At 35.4% G+C, this 20,041-nt stretch overlaps 1 protein-coding gene across 2 annotated transcripts in view; it reads left to right on the forward strand.

Moving 5' to 3' along the window:
• MGAT4C (MGAT4 family member C) overlaps window positions 1-9,517 on the forward strand; it is a 252,703-nt gene extending 243,186 nt beyond the window's left edge. For both annotated transcript variants that reach the window (XM_008925477.2, XM_029963654.1), the window contains exons 3-5: window positions 1,017-1,172; window positions 5,340-5,487; window positions 7,342-9,517. In XM_008925477.2, coding sequence (XP_008923725.1) covers window positions 1,044-1,172; window positions 5,340-5,487; window positions 7,342-8,498 — 1,434 coding nt within the window. In that variant the 5' untranslated portion in view covers window positions 1,017-1,043 and the 3' untranslated portion in view covers window positions 8,499-9,517. The remainder of the gene's footprint in view (window positions 1-1,016; window positions 1,173-5,339; window positions 5,488-7,341) is intronic.
• The last annotated feature ends 10,524 nt before the right edge of the window (window positions 9,518-20,041 follow it).

Below are 20,041 nucleotides of genomic sequence, written 5' to 3' on the forward strand. Positions count from 1 at the left end.
ATTAAATTCCATTGAAAAGTCAGGCATTGCTACCGACAATAGTCAAAATATGTGCGAGGACATAAATAAGTTTATAATCTATCTTTTTGCTAATAATCCCTTAGAGTTTGGGCAGTGCAGTCTTCAGTTTGTTGCCAAATCTTGTTCAAACCTATGTAGTCCTACATATGTTATTGTTTATGATTTTGTGGGCAAGAACACCATTCGTCTTGTTTTAAAGAGTAAAATGCCTAAAATCAATGTGCAACTTTGTGATGTGAGTAGGCAGTCCTTCTTCTTGACCTTGAATAGAACTACTGAGTGGCTTTATAGTCCTCCATGCCCCCCTTCTTTGATTCATTTAATTAGGTCAGGACTTCCCAATACTCTGCTTAAATGTGTTTGGTTTTAGACAGACATACACCTTTCTTCTGAAGAAGAGAATGATATCTCCAGTGAGTTTTTCCATTGTGATACAGAGGTCTAAGGCTAAGGGATGTTGCACAGCCTTGCTACTGCTTTCTCACTTCAGGGAAGGTACCTCATTTGTGCCTGGAAGTTCCGGTATCCAGAATTCTTCTGTTGGCAACAACACTGAGTCATGCAATAGCTTTGTTCTTGCCTGTTGGCTTGACCTGTCTTTGGGAGGAGACCTAAGTACATAGGAAAACAATGCACAGCATCATCTCTAGCCATCAAGTTGGGATCTGACAGTTAAGCATGGGAAACTGAACTGCTGAGGCACACCTGCCACAGTGACATCATAATTCCAACCTAAAATGGGTACGGCAATTGTTTTTTTATTTACTGAAAAAAGAACCCCCACAACAAACAAAGGAGCAAAAAAGGGAAGCTTAAATTATAGTTAAGATTGTATATGGAACTTGAAGATGGCAATTGTTAAATGAAATTAATTTCACCTGAAAGTGTATAGTCTATGTGTGCTTGAAGGGATTTGATATATCTGAAGGTAAGTTGATTTGTTATAATGTTTATCGGGCAGACAGTTCTTGTAATACTGTGGTTTTCTTTCATAGGTGACAATATTGTATGCTGTTCTTCACATGAGACACAGCTTGAAATATTTTGATAAAATGAGATGCTTGCGGAAAAGATCAGCAGTGTCATTCTTAGGAATCCTTGTCGTTTGCTTGCTGTTCATGAACTTGTACATTGAAGACGGTTATGTTTTGGTAAGTTTTTTAGATGGGAGAAATTATCCTAGAACAACAAAACAGGATGCATCCCTAGTTAAACGCTAAATTTCATAATTCCTTCAATTTTCTCTGTGTACCATTAAGAGTGAAGTATCCTCAAAATGTGTCCTTTATGATGAAACCATGTTCCTAACGTATACCTCATACAGTGTGTCAGTAGGATCCTAACATTCCTTTTCACAGAAGTAAATATGTCTCTGTTTATTGGAAGTATGGGAGATAATGAATATAGCAAAACATGAAAGTATCTCCATCAGGTGCCCTTTGAGTCAGAATATTCTCTGTATTCTCCATACTTCTGGATTTCCCTCAATTTTAATGTTGAAAATAGACTACATCTGAAATATTTGTGTGAGCTAATTTCAGTCCACACTGCAAATCTCACCTGTGAATACTGCATTAAAGGCTATTATAAAAATTAAATTATAAAAGGGAACTCTCATTAATTCCATCTACTTTAAGCTCCTTGCATGAATAATTTCTTTTTAGTGGTTTTATTTTATGTTTTTCTCACCTTCTGTATCTCAGATTTGAGTCTGACAGGTTCAGTTCTACAGCATTAACAATTAGACATGAATTCAACTTAGTGTAAGTTTATGATTTTGAAAAAAAAAAATAGAAAGATTTGTGTTAGGAATTTCAAAAAATAAGCTTTTAACAATGTAACATAACTCTACAGTTTGTATGTAACATAGGGGTGTCTCAGTGCTGAATGTGAAACAAGCCCTGAAGTCTTGATTAGTGGATTGGATTTCCAGTTCTTTGGAGATTGGACTGGGTCCAGTAAAAGAACATGGTGGTTTAACAACTGGAGCTTGCAAATAGTAAAATGACTAAACTGAATATATTATATTGTGATGTTATTAGACATTCCTATCTTGATCTTGAACTGAACTGGGAAAGTATGGGCTGGCTTCCCAATATTCTGAAAGGTGAAGTTCAATCTCAGTTGGACCTGAAAAGAAACACAACAGTATTACAAAAGGTATAATACACAAATAGTAAAATCTTTAAATTACTTATCAGAACCATATATAACTTCCTAATTATTTTAATTCAAAATATTTTACTTCTGAAATTACTTATAACAGTATTGTAAATATTTACAAATTAAGATTATACTAGTATTTTTTTAAGTCACTGAAAACATAACCCATGCCTCTATCATATTACTCCGTTACAGATATATTGCTTTCTCTAAAACTAAAGTTTTGCACTCTTATTTATTTAGCAATTCTTGGTTATGATCAAATTTGACCTGGCTTGTCACTTTTTTTTTCCCTAGTGGTATTTGCCCTGATGTTTCTTCCCCATTCTCTAATTGCTTCAAAGTCCTTCAGATGTTTTTGAAAGTGCTTTTATTATTACTCCTAATGGTGTTCCTCTTGGTCTGTTTTTGAAATCTTTTCCTGTCCTGTTTGCCAGCTCCCCAGATGGCTCCATGTCTTATTCTTAATTTTCTCTCCTTTTTCCCATTTTTTTATAAATTCTCTCTCTTTCATTGCTTCTCTCATCACAGTTCTGGCATGTTTGTATTCATGTAGCTTCCAGCCAAGTCTCTTGCCAAGTCTCCTGACAGTTCTTCCAGATCTCTTGATACTTTTATGGTCCATCAAGTATTTTTCAAATGTGTTAGTCTGTTGACTTTTTAGTTTATTTATTTTCAACTTCCCTGACCATGTCTGACAGCTCCAAACACACTATGTCTGGTGTGTTTTCTCTGTTGAGGTAAAAGATGAGCAATTTCAGTATTTGTGGTGAGGAGAGAGACACTTGGGGAAAGCCTTTGAGGACAACACACTAATCAGTTCCCCTCAGGGAATGAGAATATGAAAGTCCTCAGAGCCCCAAAGGCACTCTGAATTGTAGCCTATCACCTGCTGGACTATCTGCTGAAGGTAACTGATAAAAGAAAGGCAACTGACCCTGAGTTCCTCTTCCCAATCTCAGGCAGCAGGCTGTGCAAGGGACTGTGCAGTTGGTGTCTCTGGCACCACATGTAAGATTAGATGAGTGGTCTTTTTCAACATATTAGAATATTAAAGTGAGATTTGTTATGGCAAGTCTTTAAAAGGGAGAGGAGAACCTTTCTGGTTTTGCTCAGAGAGTATCACATGTCCAAAAAATCCCATCACTGTTTTCTGCAGGGCATTTACTGCAGAAATGGAAAGAGCAAAATTGCTTAAGTATATTGGATAGAGGGTGTGCAGTTATGCACTGCTGATGCATGTATATTAGAAAAGCAGTTTAAGGTACTTCATCTGCAACATATGAACTACATTTGGTCAAATATTTTGAAGACATACTGAATTAATATATACCAGATATCACAATATACACAGTGGAGTTTTTAAACCTTTTCAGAGTTGTAAATGAACTATAAGCAAAACATGTGTTTTGTGCTCTTCTGTGAATACTTATCACTATTTTGGGGACTATGAAAACAATAGTACTATTGTAACTGACACAGCATCTTTAGCAGAGCAGAGTATCTCCATAAAGAATGGAGAACTTCTGGCACTTCAACTTATGGCACCCATATAAAACCCGCAAGCTTCAGCAAACACTGGAATGTAAGTTAGAGGTTAGTTAACAGATGAAAGCCAGAACCATCATAGAAAAAACTAGAGAAGACAAACAAAGAAAATTAATCAAGCTTCTCAGCTTCACTGACCTCTGCATAGTAGTCTGAGATAGAAGAAACAGATTTTAATCTTTTGGAAAAATCCATATGTCAGTTTTGCTCATCATTCAACAAAGGAATGAAAATAGCAACTATAAAATAAAAAAGTTAGCCACAGAAGGCATTTATTAAAAAAAAAGGAAAATTTTTGTGGTCAGCTTAAATATTTTGCTTGTTAAAATCAAAACATTTTGTTCTGACTTTGTCTATTTCTAAACATTTTGAAACTTTTTATGTAGGAAAACCTGAGCAGAATGGGTTTCCATTCCAAAACCTTCTTATGAAACAAGGAATTTTGGTGCTCTATTCTGGAACCAATGGCACATAATGTTTTGACATTAAGGAAAGGTTGGTTTTAAAAAAAAGAAGTTTTTGGACCAACCCATTTTTTTTCCATCTGATATTTTTCATGGAAAATCTCCTAAAGTTTTGGTGTATTCCGTTCCTAGACCATTGAGTTATATTTTAATCTTGAATCCGATCATCAAACTTCCTCTCATAACATATGAGGAAATACAAAGTAGCACAGAAGCAATAGAGAGAAATTACTCGAGAGATAATGTATATATCAGAATAAATGAACTCATTTCTACACGGGCCTGCCATCAGACTAAGATCAAACCAGGTAAATTAAACAAGCATTCCTACTTTTAAATTCAGTCTCATGACATTACAATCTGTTAGATACTTTCCCTTTTCTTAAGGACTAAGGAACAAATTTTTCCTGAAGCCCAAGTGACCTTATGGATAGGGCACTACTCATGAAGCTGCTCTTTCCCTTCTGTGACTTTACTATTGTTAGGAAAGCCTTTTGGAAGAAAAAGACTGAAAGAGGAGGCAGGAAGAGGAGGCATGGTGAGAAATGTGCCTTTTTTTCTATGCCATCAAACAGTGTTCATCAAATTCAGAGAAAGCTTTTCCTGTCTGCATGATCATTTGTATTTCTTCTTATCACAAATCTGAGTATAAACTTCTCAGAAAAATGGCAAAATGAGCCAGGTGCTAGAATCGAGTTTTGTCATTCATTTGCAACAGGTTCAGTGGCTTTTTTAATCACTGAAAAAATCTCCCCCACTTCTACATCGATGAAAGTTATCTTATCTGTTGCTGACAAAACCCTCTTTTGAATACCACAGTATTTTTTTGCCTATAATTTAGTATTTGCTATTTTTCCAGAGACTTTGTGCAAAATATGTTTTTCTTTTCCTGTTACTGTAATCTGAAGGGTTGTGGTAGATTTTCTGTAATGTTTCAGTAATGTTTTGTTTTGTTTTGTTTTGCTTTGTTTTTGTTTTTTTTTTTTAAATGAGGTGACATATACATGCTTTCACAAAAGCTGACACTGAAAAATGTTATTCTTGGAAACCTGCCTGTCCATGTTTCCTCTTTAGCTGGCACTCACAAATGTGTTTCTCTCTGTCTCTCTCCCTCCTCTATTCTCTTTGTTTTCCCACTATTAGGAAGGGGGCAAGCAACAAATCAGAGAAACAGCCACGCACCAGCTCAACCCAGAGCGTTATGTTCACACTTTTAAAGATTTGTCTAATTTCTCAGGATCTATAAACATTTCCTATCGCTACTTAGCTGGCACACCTTTGCCAAGGAAAAGTAAGTAACTGCAATCTGAATGTTATGAAATGAGGCAATTTAAAAACAAGTGAAATCCATATAGTCTCTCTGGTATTTCTAGGCAAGACGGGCTGAGTTAAGCAGTGACAGTCTCAAAAAAGTTAGTGGGACAGTTATCTCTCCACAGGCAGTTCTAGAGTGGATGCAAGTCCAGACCTAGTGATTGCCCCACAGCCTGGTTACCTTCTGACCAAATGGCTGACTTGCAGACAGCCTGCAAGCAGCCCCCGGATGGTCTGTGTGAGCATACTTCTATGGATGCCTCCTCCCAGGCAAGATGATGATGATTTAGAAAGCAGAAGCAAGGTATATATGCTGGTGGTTTTCTGTAACAACTCTTTGAGACCATCCTGTCAATCTCTGCCTGTATAACCAGTAAATCCAATCTTAAGTATGCTTGGGATCCCATAGGTACAGCCTTCAGGTTCCCTATTCTGCCAGCCCAGCAGCTGCAAATGGAACTCCTTGTTCCTTTAGCTGTGATAATAAGGGATGTGAATTGTGCTACTATGGGGAAAGTAAAGAAGGATTCTTCTCAGAGCTATCTGCATATGGACTATTTAGTTACTCTGATTTCAGACAAGAAATCAAGTTCAAGACTTTCCTCTAGAAGTGAAATATGGCCATTCCTAGCCTTTATACAGGTGTCCTTTGTGTTCCAAATCAATCATTTCTCAAAGCTCAGAAGCTCAAAAACAGAAGGTAAAATAAAATAGTTTGCTATTTGTGGAAGGCTATAAAGTTTGTTAAAATTAGATTTTAAAAATTTTGGGCTCTGTAGGCAGTGTAAATGACTTCTGGGATTGTACTTCACTGTACAACTGCTTTTTGAACAGACTTAAGCCTCGAGGGAAACAATGAATCACTATATCAAAGCAGTCTTTTACAAAACATCATATTTTAAGAAAGTTGGGGTAGGTTCAACTGAAGTACACCCTGTCAATTATAAAGTCTTAAAATGTTTTACATCAGAAGTTAGAAAAATAGAGATGTATTAGCAAATATCTGAAAAAAAATTATTTCGAATGCTGGTAAAAATGCAATGGCAGTGACTACAAAATGGCAGAGATGAAAATTCTTCCCTTATAATTAAAATACATCTCTTTCTAGAAAGATGTAACAGCATTAAAAATTATTTGTACAAGCAAGAAGAGAAATAAGTTCTCTTTTACTTTAAAATAATATCTAAATTGCATTTTACAAGAAGGAGTTCCCTGTAAAATGCTCAATGAGTCCTGAAAAAGACTTAGACAAAGAACTAGCAAGGAAAAACTGGACAAATTCAGCTAAAGAAGGAACATGTTGAAAATAAATTATCCTTGCAAAATCCATAACACTGTGCAGTTGTGTATAAGTTGCTAGACTTTTAGAGGGTTTAAAATTATAAAAGTTTGGTAATTAGTCTATGTATCATATTTTTGTGCTGCATTTGGTAGTTCTTAGCCTTAAAAATACTGTGTGAGTAATCGCCTCATAAACCCCTTTCTTCAGCAGATTTTAAACCCTTATAATTTTCTGTGTGGTTCCATCTACCAGGTGTATACATACACATTGCTTTCACATCTGACCACGACATGCTATTCCTTGCAGTTAACAAGTAAATGTTTAACACAATAGTCTCCATATGTCTATTTGCTTGCAATACATTGCTTCTTTACAAAAAGGCAATAAAGGTCCTTTATTGCATGCAATTTAAGTTCACATACCAAATTTCTCACTCTTAACAGTTCACAAGATTTATTTCATATAAGCAGAGCTCTGGAGAACAGCTTTCTGACAAAATTGTTTCCAATATCAAATACCCAGTTTTTGTTTAAATTGTCTTTTGTACAGGGTATCTTACAATTGGACTATCCTCTGTAAAACGGAAAAAGGGAAATTATTTACTTGAGACCATCAAGTCCATATTTGAACAGTCAAGCTATGAAGAACTCAAAGAAATCGCAGTGGTAGTACAACTGGCAGATTTTGACTCAGCCTGGTGTGAAGGGATCGTCCAGGATATTTCACAGAAATTTGCACATCATATAATTGCAGGCAGATTAATAGTTATTCACGTCCCTGAGGATTATTATCCTGTACTGGATGGCCTCAAAAGAAATTACAATGACCCAGAGGACCGTGTGAAGTTTCGATCAAAACAAAATGTAGATTATGCTTTCCTTCTAAACTTTTGTGCTAATCTTTCTGACTATTATGTGATGCTAGAAGATGATGTTCGCTGCTCAAAGAATTTTTTGACTGCTGTTAAGAAAGTAATTACCTCACGAGAAGGATCCTACTGGGTGACTTTGGAATTCTCCAAACTGGGATACATTGGAAAGCTTTATCACTCTCATGATCTCCCACGCCTGGCTCACTTTCTGTTGATGTTTTACCAAGAAATGCCTTGCGATTGGCTGCTCATCCACTTTCGCGGGCTGTTAGCTCAAAAGGAAGTGATACGTTTTAAGCCATCTTTGTTCCAGCACATGGGATACTACTCATCTTACAAAGGAGCTGAAAACAAGTTAAAGGATGATGATTTTGAAGAGGAATCATTTGATATCCCTGACAACCCACCTGCAAACTTGCACACCAACATGAATGTATTTGAAAACTATGAGGCAAGCAAGGCTTACAGCAGCATTGATGAGTATTTCTGGGGCAAAGCTCCTTCTAGTGGAGACTTCTATGGAATTGTATTTGAAAAGCCCATTAAAATCAGTAAAATTAAAGTTGTCACTGGAACTGAAGATCGGCAAAATGATATTTTACATCATGGAGCCCTGGAAGTAGGAGAAAAGATTGTAGGCAATAAAAAAGGGAGACAATGTACAACTTACTTGAGACTAGGGGAGTTCAAAAATGGGAATTTTGAAATAACTGATGTAGAGCACAAAGTTCTGTTTGATATTAACTGCATGAGAATCCTTGTTACCAAAAGTCAAAAAGAATGGCTGATCATTAGGAGCATTAGCGTCTGGACTTCTCAAACACCAAATCAGTAAAGCAAAGCCACCTGAGCAGGTACAAAGTGCACACAATCATCTGGGTTCCAACTGGTGACATTCCCCAGAAAAACTGACACTTACAACTCTTCACTAAAGACGTAGAAAATCTGGGGAAATCACAAAACAAGTAAAGCAATTTATTTTTTACTAGTTTGGTCAGGCAATATACAAACATTTATTTGCTGAAAATTTTGAATTTTATAGGAGATCTTTAAACTCTTTTTTTATTATTATTTCTCTGGAAGAGAGATCTTGTGGACCATACAGAACAAAAAACCATCCTAGAGTTGCCAAAAGGTTTAAATCTATGACCAGTATGTTGTGAAAAAAGACTGAATTGCACCTTATGCACATAAAAATTTAAAATCTTATGATAGTATGCATTTGTACTGTAGTTGGTGATGTGTTTCTTCTACAGGCAGTTGTGACAAGGAAATCTGTCCTGAAACTGGCAGTTTCCTTCTGAGCACTGTAAGAAAATAGTGTGGCTAATCATTGCAACTTCTTTTCAAAAGGGAATGTATGTAAAATTATAAATCTGACATGAAAATTATGTAAAAAAAGAGATAATTGCATCTGTTATTCTGTCTTAACAAATATCCTTTGTTCTTTTTTCTGGGTCCTTTCACTGAAATTAGCAGTACTTTGATTCTATATTACTTAGGGGACCAATTTACTCTCCTTACTTGAACAAAATGTCTCACAGTAAGCAAGGTTTCTGCTTGAGTACTGATGTCAATATCAAACCCAAGCAACTCAAGGGCACCACTGTTCTCTTAGACAGGCATCTTAACAAATCCCAGATGCAACATTTTTTGTTCCTTCATGATATGTAGAACTCTCCCTGAGAAATTTGCATATAGCTGAATACTACAGCATGCTTTTAGCATAACAGAAGACTTTTATGTCTTCCATATATACACGTCTAGTTTAAGTATGATACAAATACAAACTGTACTAGGTTAATCAATTGGATGTCAATGTAAGCTCCAGTCTGCTCTGGGTGATTTATAGTCAATAGAAGAGACAGAAAATGAGGAATCCTTATTCAATGAGAAATTAATATGGTCCTAAATTAGTTTTTTGGGGGTTTGTTTTTTTTTGCGGTTTTCTAATTCTAATCATGTTAGTCTTGTAGACATCTTCCTACTGCCTCTGGTAGGCATATTTCCTGTAAGAATATTTTGTCTGGCTTTAGACAAAAATCAGAAAAGTTCTCTCAGTCTGCATGACTTCAGTATCAGTTCTGGGCTTCTAGTGCATCACACAGGGAGGTTGTATAGCATATGATTTATACTATATGCATACATTCAGATTAGCAGAATCTGTGGGTTTTATTCTTCTAAGAAATTCTTGAGATATCTCAGTAGACACTAAAAATACATGAGTAGCAAGTGCGACACAGATGAACATTTTATTGTCAGTCTCATGAGTACTATGGTTATCATCTGATTGCATTTATGATTTTTCAGTTAAACCTGGAAGGTAAGAAATTTAAAGAATGCCTGCACTGACCAAGAATGAATTAATGACTGTATGAGTACATCCAAACCTAACACGGCTATTTCAGAAGAGTGAATTATTTTAAAAAACTACACAAACATCAATGCAATTGCTTTTCCTGGTTCATAAACCTGTATAAATTCAGGTCCAGGTTTGTCAAATCCAGTACAAAGGAGAGGTACATTGTCAAATAAATCTTCTGATATATGCTTCTACATAATTCAGAAAAGCATCTTTTTCTCAAAGAAAGTCTTGCTTTTTAATATTAATCTTCCATGTTTATAAAATAATTACTTTACAATTAATTTTTGGTTAATCCCCATTTCTTTTAATAAGTTGTCATTCTTCTATTTTTCCTTTCATAGAATCACAGAACAGTTTGGGTTTGAAAGGACCTTAAAGATCACCTATTTCCAACCACCCTGCCGTGGGCAGGGACATCTTCCACTAGACCAGATTGCTCAGAACCCCATCCAACTTGGCCTTGAACACTGCCAGGGATGGGGCATTCACAGCTTCTCTGGGCAACCTGTTCCAGTGCTTCACCATCCTCACGGTAAAGAATTTCTTCTTTAATCTAAACCTGCTCTCCTTTCAGTTTGAAGCCTGTCACTACATGTCCTTGTTAAAAGTCCCTCTTGAACTTTATTGTAAGTACCCTTTAGGTACTGGAAGGCTGCTATAAGGTCTCCCAGGAGCCTTCTCTTCTCCATCCAAACAATCCAAACTCTCTTAGCCTTTCCTCCAGCTGCAGCCCTCTGATCATCTTTGTGGCCCTCCTCTGGACTCATTTGATAATTAACTTGTACTTCATTCACTTTCCTTGATCCTTAACTATTAGTGTCGAAGTAAACATAATTAGGTTAACCAGAAACATTATCTTTACTTTTACTCAGAAGTGTAGTATGTCTGAAGCAATCTTCTAAATTAGAAGACAATTAGAAGACACCAAGATTTCAAATGTTCTTGTAGTCAAAACCATACACAATGTGAATGACTAGTAAAAATCAAACATTCTCAACATAAGCCCTAGGAATTTAAATGGTATTTTTTAATTACGAGCCTAACAAAACTGCTTTCCTTTTCAAAATTAGTAGTAATGAGACTTGCCTTGGTATAAAGGCTTAGCAGTGAGAACTCTCATCTAGTTGTTACCAGTCTTAGAAGGTCAAACCCACAAATGCCCTCAGAGAAAGCTTTCCTTGGCTGTGGATAGTGATATGAGCTAGGAATGAGAGGTATGCACCACTCTTATTGCTGAAATCGAGTTGATTTGGAAAAATAATTAACAATACATTTATTCCAGAAGAGATTAGAATATAGTTCTGCAAGATAATGTTTAGTATTTTGAACACGTACCATAGTGCATCCAGCTTCTCCTTCACTGAATGCATATTTTATCCAACTCAATCACATTAAAAAGGCTACCAGATTCAAAAAAAAAAGAAAAAAAAAAGAAAAGGAGCCATGAAATCAATGATAACTGGTTTTCAGACAGATTTCAAATATATATGTTTGAAAATATGTTTTTTTCTTTGTATGCCAGGAAAAGTGATTGCTTTCTGAAAGGAAAATATTTAATCAGACGTTTATATCTTTACTAATACTTCTCAAAGTTTGAATTCTCTTCTTTTCACTGATTATCAGTGTTATAAAGTTCAGTTCATTGGTCTATACAGTTGGTTCTCTTAGTGTGTATTTCCTGACTTCATTTGTGGGCATCAATATTTTCATAGCAAAATGTGAATACTGAAAATATTTCACTGTGATCTGCACAGTGATGGATCTCTTCTTAACACACATACATGCATTGTTCCTACTAGAGTCTGGGATTCCTCATTATATAATGTCCTTGGGCCTTTTTTTTTTTCTTAACTAAAAGCCAGTTTGTCTTCTACCTTTCTGCACATAGGTATGTCCACACATCCTTCTGACATAAGAATTCTTGGGAAGTAAAATACTACTCACTGTGAATTAAAAGAATGAGCCCTTAGTTTACTGCAGAATAAACAAACCAGGAGAAAACAATTTTCAGGTAAACCAGGTTTAGAATATTTAAGATGTGTACTATGATAAATGTGATTCACTAAGGTGCTCTATGAATGTGTTATTTTTAGATCAATCTTCTAACATGATGCTCTGTTTTACTCTCTGCTCAGTATTCTCTTGTGTTAGACCCTAATGTTTTTGCTTTTATAAAGGGATGTTGGGAACTTGTTTGTTATTGAATTTTTAAAAGCTAAATAAACAATAAACATGACACCTTATAAAAGATTTCATTTTGGAAACTTATTAAGGGAAAAAGCCCCATGTTTAACTGCCTTAAAAACCGCAGATGACACCAGCTTTCATTGTGAAGCATTTCAGAGAATCTAATGGAAATGGTAGTTCTTACTACTCTCAAGTTAAATTTGCAGTTTTGTTAGGTAGTATTTAAATAAATATTAAATTATAAGTACTAGTGCAGATCATGTGTCATGAGCTCTAGCAGTGTCATATCCTCATATGGTAAAGTATATTATTTTGTAAAAGCAAGTGAAAATGCAGATATAATTAAAATAAATCAGATGATCTTGATTTCGTATGCTGTATACAAAACCAAATTGATTGGATTACCTCCACTGCTCCATCAGTTTTTAAGATAAAGTAAGTAAGGGGCTTAATCTTTGTTCTTTACTCATTAGTCCTTGGAGATGAAAATTATAAAATTCCTACTGCCTGTATTGGAAGCTGGATCATAGAAGATTGAAAGTGTGATTTTGCAAAATAATTATATATATATATACATTAAAATATTTGTCTTATCTTTTTCATTTTAGTTTTAGCCATTCTGGAAGACTGAAATGAAAATAGTCTTCAGAAAAATGTATTTTGGTATCTTCAGACGGCATCTTCCAAGATCTTGTCTTGTTTACCAGTTTTGTCACAGCAAATACATTCTGTGTCACCTAAGTCTTCATACCCTTAAGCAGAACAGTCAGTCATGAAAAGAAGAACATGTCCAGAGTCAGTGTACAACAGTTGTTGAAGATCTGATTCCTTCTAATCTATCTATTTCCTTGCTTGATCTAAAGCATTATTTATTTCATGTTAGTTTAACAATGAAATTAAGTACAGAGAAAGATTAATTGTAATAACATTTCCATGATAGTAGTTTGCTGTTAAACTCCAATTCAATGAAATTGAATTGGCATCTGGACAGATACTAGACTATTTTTCAGCCACATTTCTAGATGTTTTTCAACTGTTATGCTACTTACTACCAGTTCTCAAATAAAATTCCACTTTGTCCCAATAGCTGTAAAAAAGACTCTTAAAATCTCATGTAGATATTGAAAGTACTAAAACCTTTGCAAGCCCTTTGCTGGGCTTATATAATAGTTTCACATTTAACAAGTAAAGCTGAACATCAAAAGCTGATGCTCACTTCCTCTGTTCAGATTGTTAAATACCTGCCTTCCTTCTCTTTTGCTATTTACCCATTAAAGTTGGTTTTACTTTTGCCAGTTCAGGAAAACCTGCCTGCCAGCCATGGAAATCTTGGGCCGTGAATTCTCAGTCTCAAAGGTACTGTGTTTGTACTTTATGAAATGTTCCCATTTCTTAACAGACAGGTACTATTTTTTTGAAAACCAGCACAAGGGGTGTACGGTTTCTTGGACCCTCCCCTGATGTTATTAGAGTGGATTTTCTTCCTACATAACTACATCAAGCAAAGATACTAAAATAGACATTACCAGGGAAAAAAAGCCTGCTATGCAAAAAACCCTACTTTTAATTTTTAAAACCAGGTTTAAAGGTTTCTCTGTGATCAGGCTTCATCTGTCCTGAGAAATTTAAGTAAAAAATATGAAAATACCATATTTGCAAGGTAAGGTTAAGTAAATATTATGTGTGTGCATTTCTGCTTATGATTGTACTTAAATTATTATTTAAAGGTGGTTGTTTGTCAGAGTATTATCATTGTATTAACCCTTTTACAACAAAAAGGCAACCATGATGGCCTCCAGAACTGCTCCTTTTTTGCTGTCTCAAAAAAAAAAGAATAGATTCAGCATTCAAAAGCATTGCCTTGGGCATTCACACTGATGTGGAACACAAAGAACAATATAGGTCGTGGGTCCAGCTTGCTGTACTGCAACTCTGGAATACTTATGTCTATCAGAGTTGGGGAGGAAATATCACAAGGAGCAGGTCCTATCCCTGCCAGAGTACCTGTAATATTTTTCAAAATAAATGCAAGATATGAAAAGACCCTTTGACTTAATGACCTTCTCTTTAACCACAGTATCTTTCAGTCTTCTTTTAATTGTAGATACCATAGTTCCATTTATGTAACTTGGGCCAAATGTACATATAACCTAAAAGGAAAAAGCGTATTTAAAGGAATTCCTCAAATATACATTCACTGTGTTCTGACAACCTAGATTTAGAGTTGCTGCTCAAACTGAAGTCTAGAGCAACAATTTAAAGTGTTCTGGGTTTTTTCTTTAGTATACCTTGCACCACTAAGAGCAGAGATCTGAGATCTGAGCAGAGATCTTTGCTGCTACTGAAAGTCTCTTCCTTTGTGCTGATGCCACTTGGGATGTTTCAGCTCATTTGCAACCTTAGAATCTATTTCAATTTCATGTTACACTTTCACCAGCACACACACACATTCCCTTGCTCTCTTTAATTTCAATACTGAATAAATGAACGTCATCTTGGCTGAATATTGCCAAACCACTTTCACTTCCATTCAGTAGACTGGGACTGTTACTGTCATTTATTTCTCAGAATTACTTCCTGCATTTGGCCATTGCTCACTACATTTAAATACCACATCTGCTGAGAAGACAATAAGCATGCCATAATGAGACATCCTTTTAAAAGTTTCTCTTTTTTTTTTTTTCCGTGTAACTCTAAGGGTCCACTATCTGATTGTGTCAAAATTATATGCGTACCATTTTACCTCCATGAAAATCTCATAAAGCAAACTGGTTTTGTTAATCGCTCCTGCAAATGGTTCCTGGCAGCAGTCTGGCTTTGCATTTGCAAAATGAGCTGAATTTCTCTCTTCCACGGAGCTGAATAACAACTTTCAAGGAAGAAAAAAAAAAAGCCCCAAACAGGTATTCTCTCTAGTGGTTGTCTGCTACCTTTCAAAGATGCAATTTCTTCCTTAGGTTTCCTCCCTTCTCTTCCTCAAAATTGTGTATTAAAATCAACAAGTGGTCCTCCTCCTTTACAATACCTCAACTCTCTCTCATTTGCACACTCATATTTTGATTTTGGAAAGGGGTAATTTAGATTATGCAGAAACTCTTGCATTTGGGGCATAAATGACACCAGGCAGCCAACAAATTTTTTGAGAGGTCCATATTTTTTTTTTTAAGCATTCAAAGTGCAATATAAAATATATTCACTGAAAGGGGAAAAATGTTTACTCAAGCATATTTGTGTTAACTGCTACTCACATAAAAACAAACAAAAAGTCAGGTAAGGCTATTAGGTGAGTAACTGTGGCATGTGCATACGTAAGTATGTTAATAAAACAGTTGGAAAACCCCACATCTACAGCTGGCTTCTGCACCAAAGACTTGAAACTCTCTGGCTAAATAGAGAAACCATTCTGTGATCAAAGGAGTGTGTCAGAAATAATTTGAACGTTAACTTTTGAACAGTTAATCACTCTTTCTTCTGATACTAAGCCAATTCCATAGAATATAATCTCTTGGGTAATATCTCTTGCCAAGCTGTTGCATATATTTTGTAAACAGATGTTACTTTTCATGAATATTGATTATAATTAATATATTTACCTTGAGCACAAACTATTGATAATTTTTTTTCTTCTCTTGTTCTATTTTCTCTTTTAAACTGAGGAAATATATTTTTTCTTTTCAATAGCTTTAGCATAAACATTATAGAAGAAGGGAATAGGAATCACATGTGTAACTGCTATGAAACTGGATCCAAACCATTTTACTAATATCATATTTGAGAAAAGGTATCTAAGTCATAAAAGTATATTTAAGCACTTATGTGTTCTAAAAAAATACTGGAATATCTTTGTTTCAGAATTTGTGAGGGAAAAAAAAGTACAACTAAGTCCATATTATTGAAAAAATTCCCTTTCCCAAACTTTCATTTCCACTACCAGTAGCAAGGCATCACATTTGTTTAGTTCTGCTTCATGAAACCCAGTTTCCTTGTATCACAAATTTCCGCCATGTCCACAAAATCAAGTCAGACCCCCTTTAGGTTTATATGCATTTATTTGAACAATCATTTATCTTTGTAGGTTTATTAAAGACTGAACATCTATCTTACACTGTTCTAAAGAAAAAAATACTGCAAATTTCTGGTCAATGTGTCTCATTGTTATGATAATTTGTGGTTAGTATTTGTTTTTATTTATTTATTTTCATAGACATAGATTTTCTGAGGAGTGGAGGGGGAAAAAATTGGTTGCATTTCCGTATCATCTATTTCTGTCATCCCCTTCTTCATATCCAGATTTTGCTACTCACTTGCTCACTGCAGGCAAACACACAGTGAAAACACAAATAAACAGAAAGGCATTGTAAGCAATAGGTTTCTGGTAGAGAGGAGAGCACGAGAGAGAGTTAGAAGCTGTCTTAGCTATTTAAAGTTCAGTACAAGGAAAGCTAAAGAACATTTTCTTCTGCTGCCCTGCCTTTTGACTGTGACATTTCTTCCATTTCACGTACCTCTGTGGATACATTATATGAAGCTCACCCCACTTAGTTGGAACTTTTCTATTAACTTTGCACTACTTTGCTATACCACTTCAGATATAAATCATTTGTCATGTAAGCCAGCTTGCTTCTGGTCAACCTACACCATGTGGTGTCAGTGTACCCTCTAGCTGTCTATGTGGTTTTAAATCTGGGATAAATTACTAACCCAGCAAACATTTTTGCAGATGTTTGGGAGCTGTCTGCTCCTGCTGAGGTTGCAAATTGGAGCCAAACTTGGCATGTTACATCATCTAGAGGAGTGGTTGGGCGTTATTGCACCATAGGCCTCTGACTTGCATCCAGTCAGCCAACAGCTGTAGCAGTTTAAACCCTATCACTGGCCAGCTTTGCTGGTATTCTCCTCCCCTCACTTTGCTTAAATTTACAGACCCACCAGGGGAGGTCGTGGAAGAGGTCAGCAAAGCCAGTGCTCAGTGTGGTATCTTCACACAAACTTACTTCCATCAGTATTTCAAATATTCTTAGAGGCTGAGGACCTGGAATGTCAGAGACATTACCCCACGCTGCTCTCTACTCCTGCCTAGTGTCAGGGAGCTGGTTGCATGAAGCATTCAGCTGGTCCTTAAAACACCTCTTTTGGGTTTTCCTATATTTTCTTCCCTATACAAAACTATTTTTTTGCCATTATTTGTGGAGCTATCATGTTTTAAGGAAGTAAGTTTTTTTTTTATAGTAAAATAATAAAGATATTTAGGAAATAAAAGAAAAGAAATCTAAAAACTTTTTAACTCTAAAGTTTCTCAAATTAGTCATAAACAATAGGTCAAATCCAGTAAAAATTAGAGGACATTTCTCTTTTTTTCTTTTTAATTTAACTTTGTTTCGAGGTGGGGTTTTGGGGGTTTTTTAGTTGGATTTTTTCGGTTGGTTGGTTGAGTTTTTTTCCTCTCACATTTATTTGTTTGCAGAGGCAACTAAAACTAGAACAGCAAATCTTTCCTACTCCTACTTCCCAGTTTACATAGATTTAGAACTTTTTTAATATTTACCCACATGGAAACATCCACCATCTGGTGAGCATACTTTGGTCAGACGTTCTGCTCCCAGTAGTCAAGACATCTTGGAAAAACTCCTAGTCCTTAAAAAAAAAAAACATAAAACAAACCTTGTCTGTGCCAGGATAGTTTGTGGGCCAGATGTTTATCTGAATTACCCTTGTGTAAATAACTACTTCTAATACTAATGAAAAAGCAAAAGTTCTACCTAGGGTTTCATGGGTTTTTCCTTTTTTATTTTCTCTTCTTCAATTTAACATGGTAATTAAATAGACTGAGACTATAAAAATAGCCTCAAAAGTAAGGGTAAAAGGATCTTTAGTTTAACTTGGAATAAGAAACCAGAGGCTTAAAGTTACTTCTCTCTCACAAAAGCAAGTGCTAAAGCAGATTTCCCAAGAAACTGAACTTTTGAATCTCAGGGCTGGAATGTAGAGCCTCCTTCCTATTTTCTCATCTCAATATGAGCTATAGAAAAACATCTTTCTTCCAAAACAGCCTTTACACCAAAGGATAAAATTCATAATTTCATAAATGGGGTGTACATGTACTAGAATGCTGATGGGAGCTTCTCCTTCTTGTCCCATTGTTCTAAAACCCTACATTCAGTAGCTTAACTACCTTCACTGCACTTGCATTAATAGACTCAGTTTTCAGGTTTCAGTCTTTAATGACATAAAATTTCACAATTAGGAAGTATTTCTGCTCTTTCTATCTGCTTCAGTTCACTGCAGTTTTCAGACAAAAATGTGAGAGATACAAAGAAACAATCAGGAAAAGTGTTTGTAGCCTTCAGGAGAATTGTTCATTTTTTTTATTCCTTTTGTTGGAAAACAGATATTTTCTCCCATATGGCACCTCGAACAGAGTTTTTGGCACTTAGGGTGCTATTTGCAACATATTCGTAAGTGCTAATGCACCTTTTTGTTTCTCCTCAGCTGCTTTTATTTTTTAGTTCTCTCTAATGTCTAAACAATCACTATTTGTTATGAACCTGAGGTAATTTTTTTGGTTTGTTTTTTTTTTTCCCCTTTTTCAGTTGTACTGGAATTCAGATGAGGACATTCTAACAGCTTTGCTTTGAAGGATTTTTAGTTAATTAATTAATTTATTTATTTTTAATCAGAATGGGAACTATTTGTAAAAAACAGTTCACCTAATAAATTTAACTTCTTTTTCCTCTCTTTTACTACCACAAAAGAAAGGATACAGAAAGAAGTGGGGCTAAATTGCTAGGAACACTGTTACAGAAGGGCATTTTTCTTTTGGAATGCCCTCCCATGCTGTGGATGCCACCTAATAAGGAAAAGCAGGGAAATTACTTTAGCTCACACTATTCCTTGAGCCTGAGGGTAGCAATTCTATAGCTGCTGAAAAGATACTAGGTGTAAGAAGGGGACAGTCAGTAACAAAGCAAAAAATGACTCAGATGTTTCTAGTGCTCGCAAAATATTCTATAATTTGAAATATTCCAAACAATGCAAAGACCACTGAAATCCAAAGGACTGTATGCCTTCATTTCAACAGGTCTTTGATCACATTCTAATTTAGAAATTAACTCTAATCATCAAACTAGTCTTAGTGATGGCACTTTGAAACAATTGCCATGAAAACAAAACACTGCTGATATTGATGTTTTTTAAGAAATTGAATTCAGAGTTACACAAAATTTAATTAAAATAGTTACCACTATTTCCTCTAAACTGAAAATAGTGTTTTAGTGGTGCTGCCCTACTTCTGTCCTGTCTTTTCCCCCCTCTGTAAACTGTGCTGCTACCCAGTGAATTGGATAGTGAATGAAAAAAAAAGAATATAATATGCTTTATAATCAAGTAAGAAATAAAAACTTTGGTGTTAGTTCAGTCACCATTTTGATATATTTGCACTTTTACTGGTACAGCTCAGGGATTGGAGCCAACATGATTCTGTTAGATGGAAAGAAGACCCTGTGTTGTTAATGATTAAGCAGTTGTCTGTAGCCCCAGAGATATTTCTAATCCCTTTGCTTTAGTGTCTGTATTAGCACATCTAATAATCTTCTTATTGTTTCAGATCTAAAGACCTAAAAATGATAAATCAAGAAAGAGAAAGAAAAAAGCGTTAATCCGAGCAGATGATATAAAGCAGAGAAATACTAAGTTACCAAGAACAAAAAATAAAACTATTTCAGAGCCACAAGCTGGGCCCAGATCTCCATGTGTTCTCATTGCTCAGCTGCAAATATATTGTTCTGATTTTTCTTCTTCTTTGGCCTCCTACAATTCTACATAAAATG

The sequence above is a fragment of the Manacus vitellinus genome, unplaced genomic scaffold (genome assembly GCF_001715985.3).
Source record: "Manacus vitellinus isolate BGI_N305 unplaced genomic scaffold, ASM171598v3 scaffold_5_pilon, whole genome shotgun sequence".
NCBI lineage: Eukaryota > Metazoa > Chordata > Aves > Passeriformes > Pipridae > Manacus > Manacus vitellinus.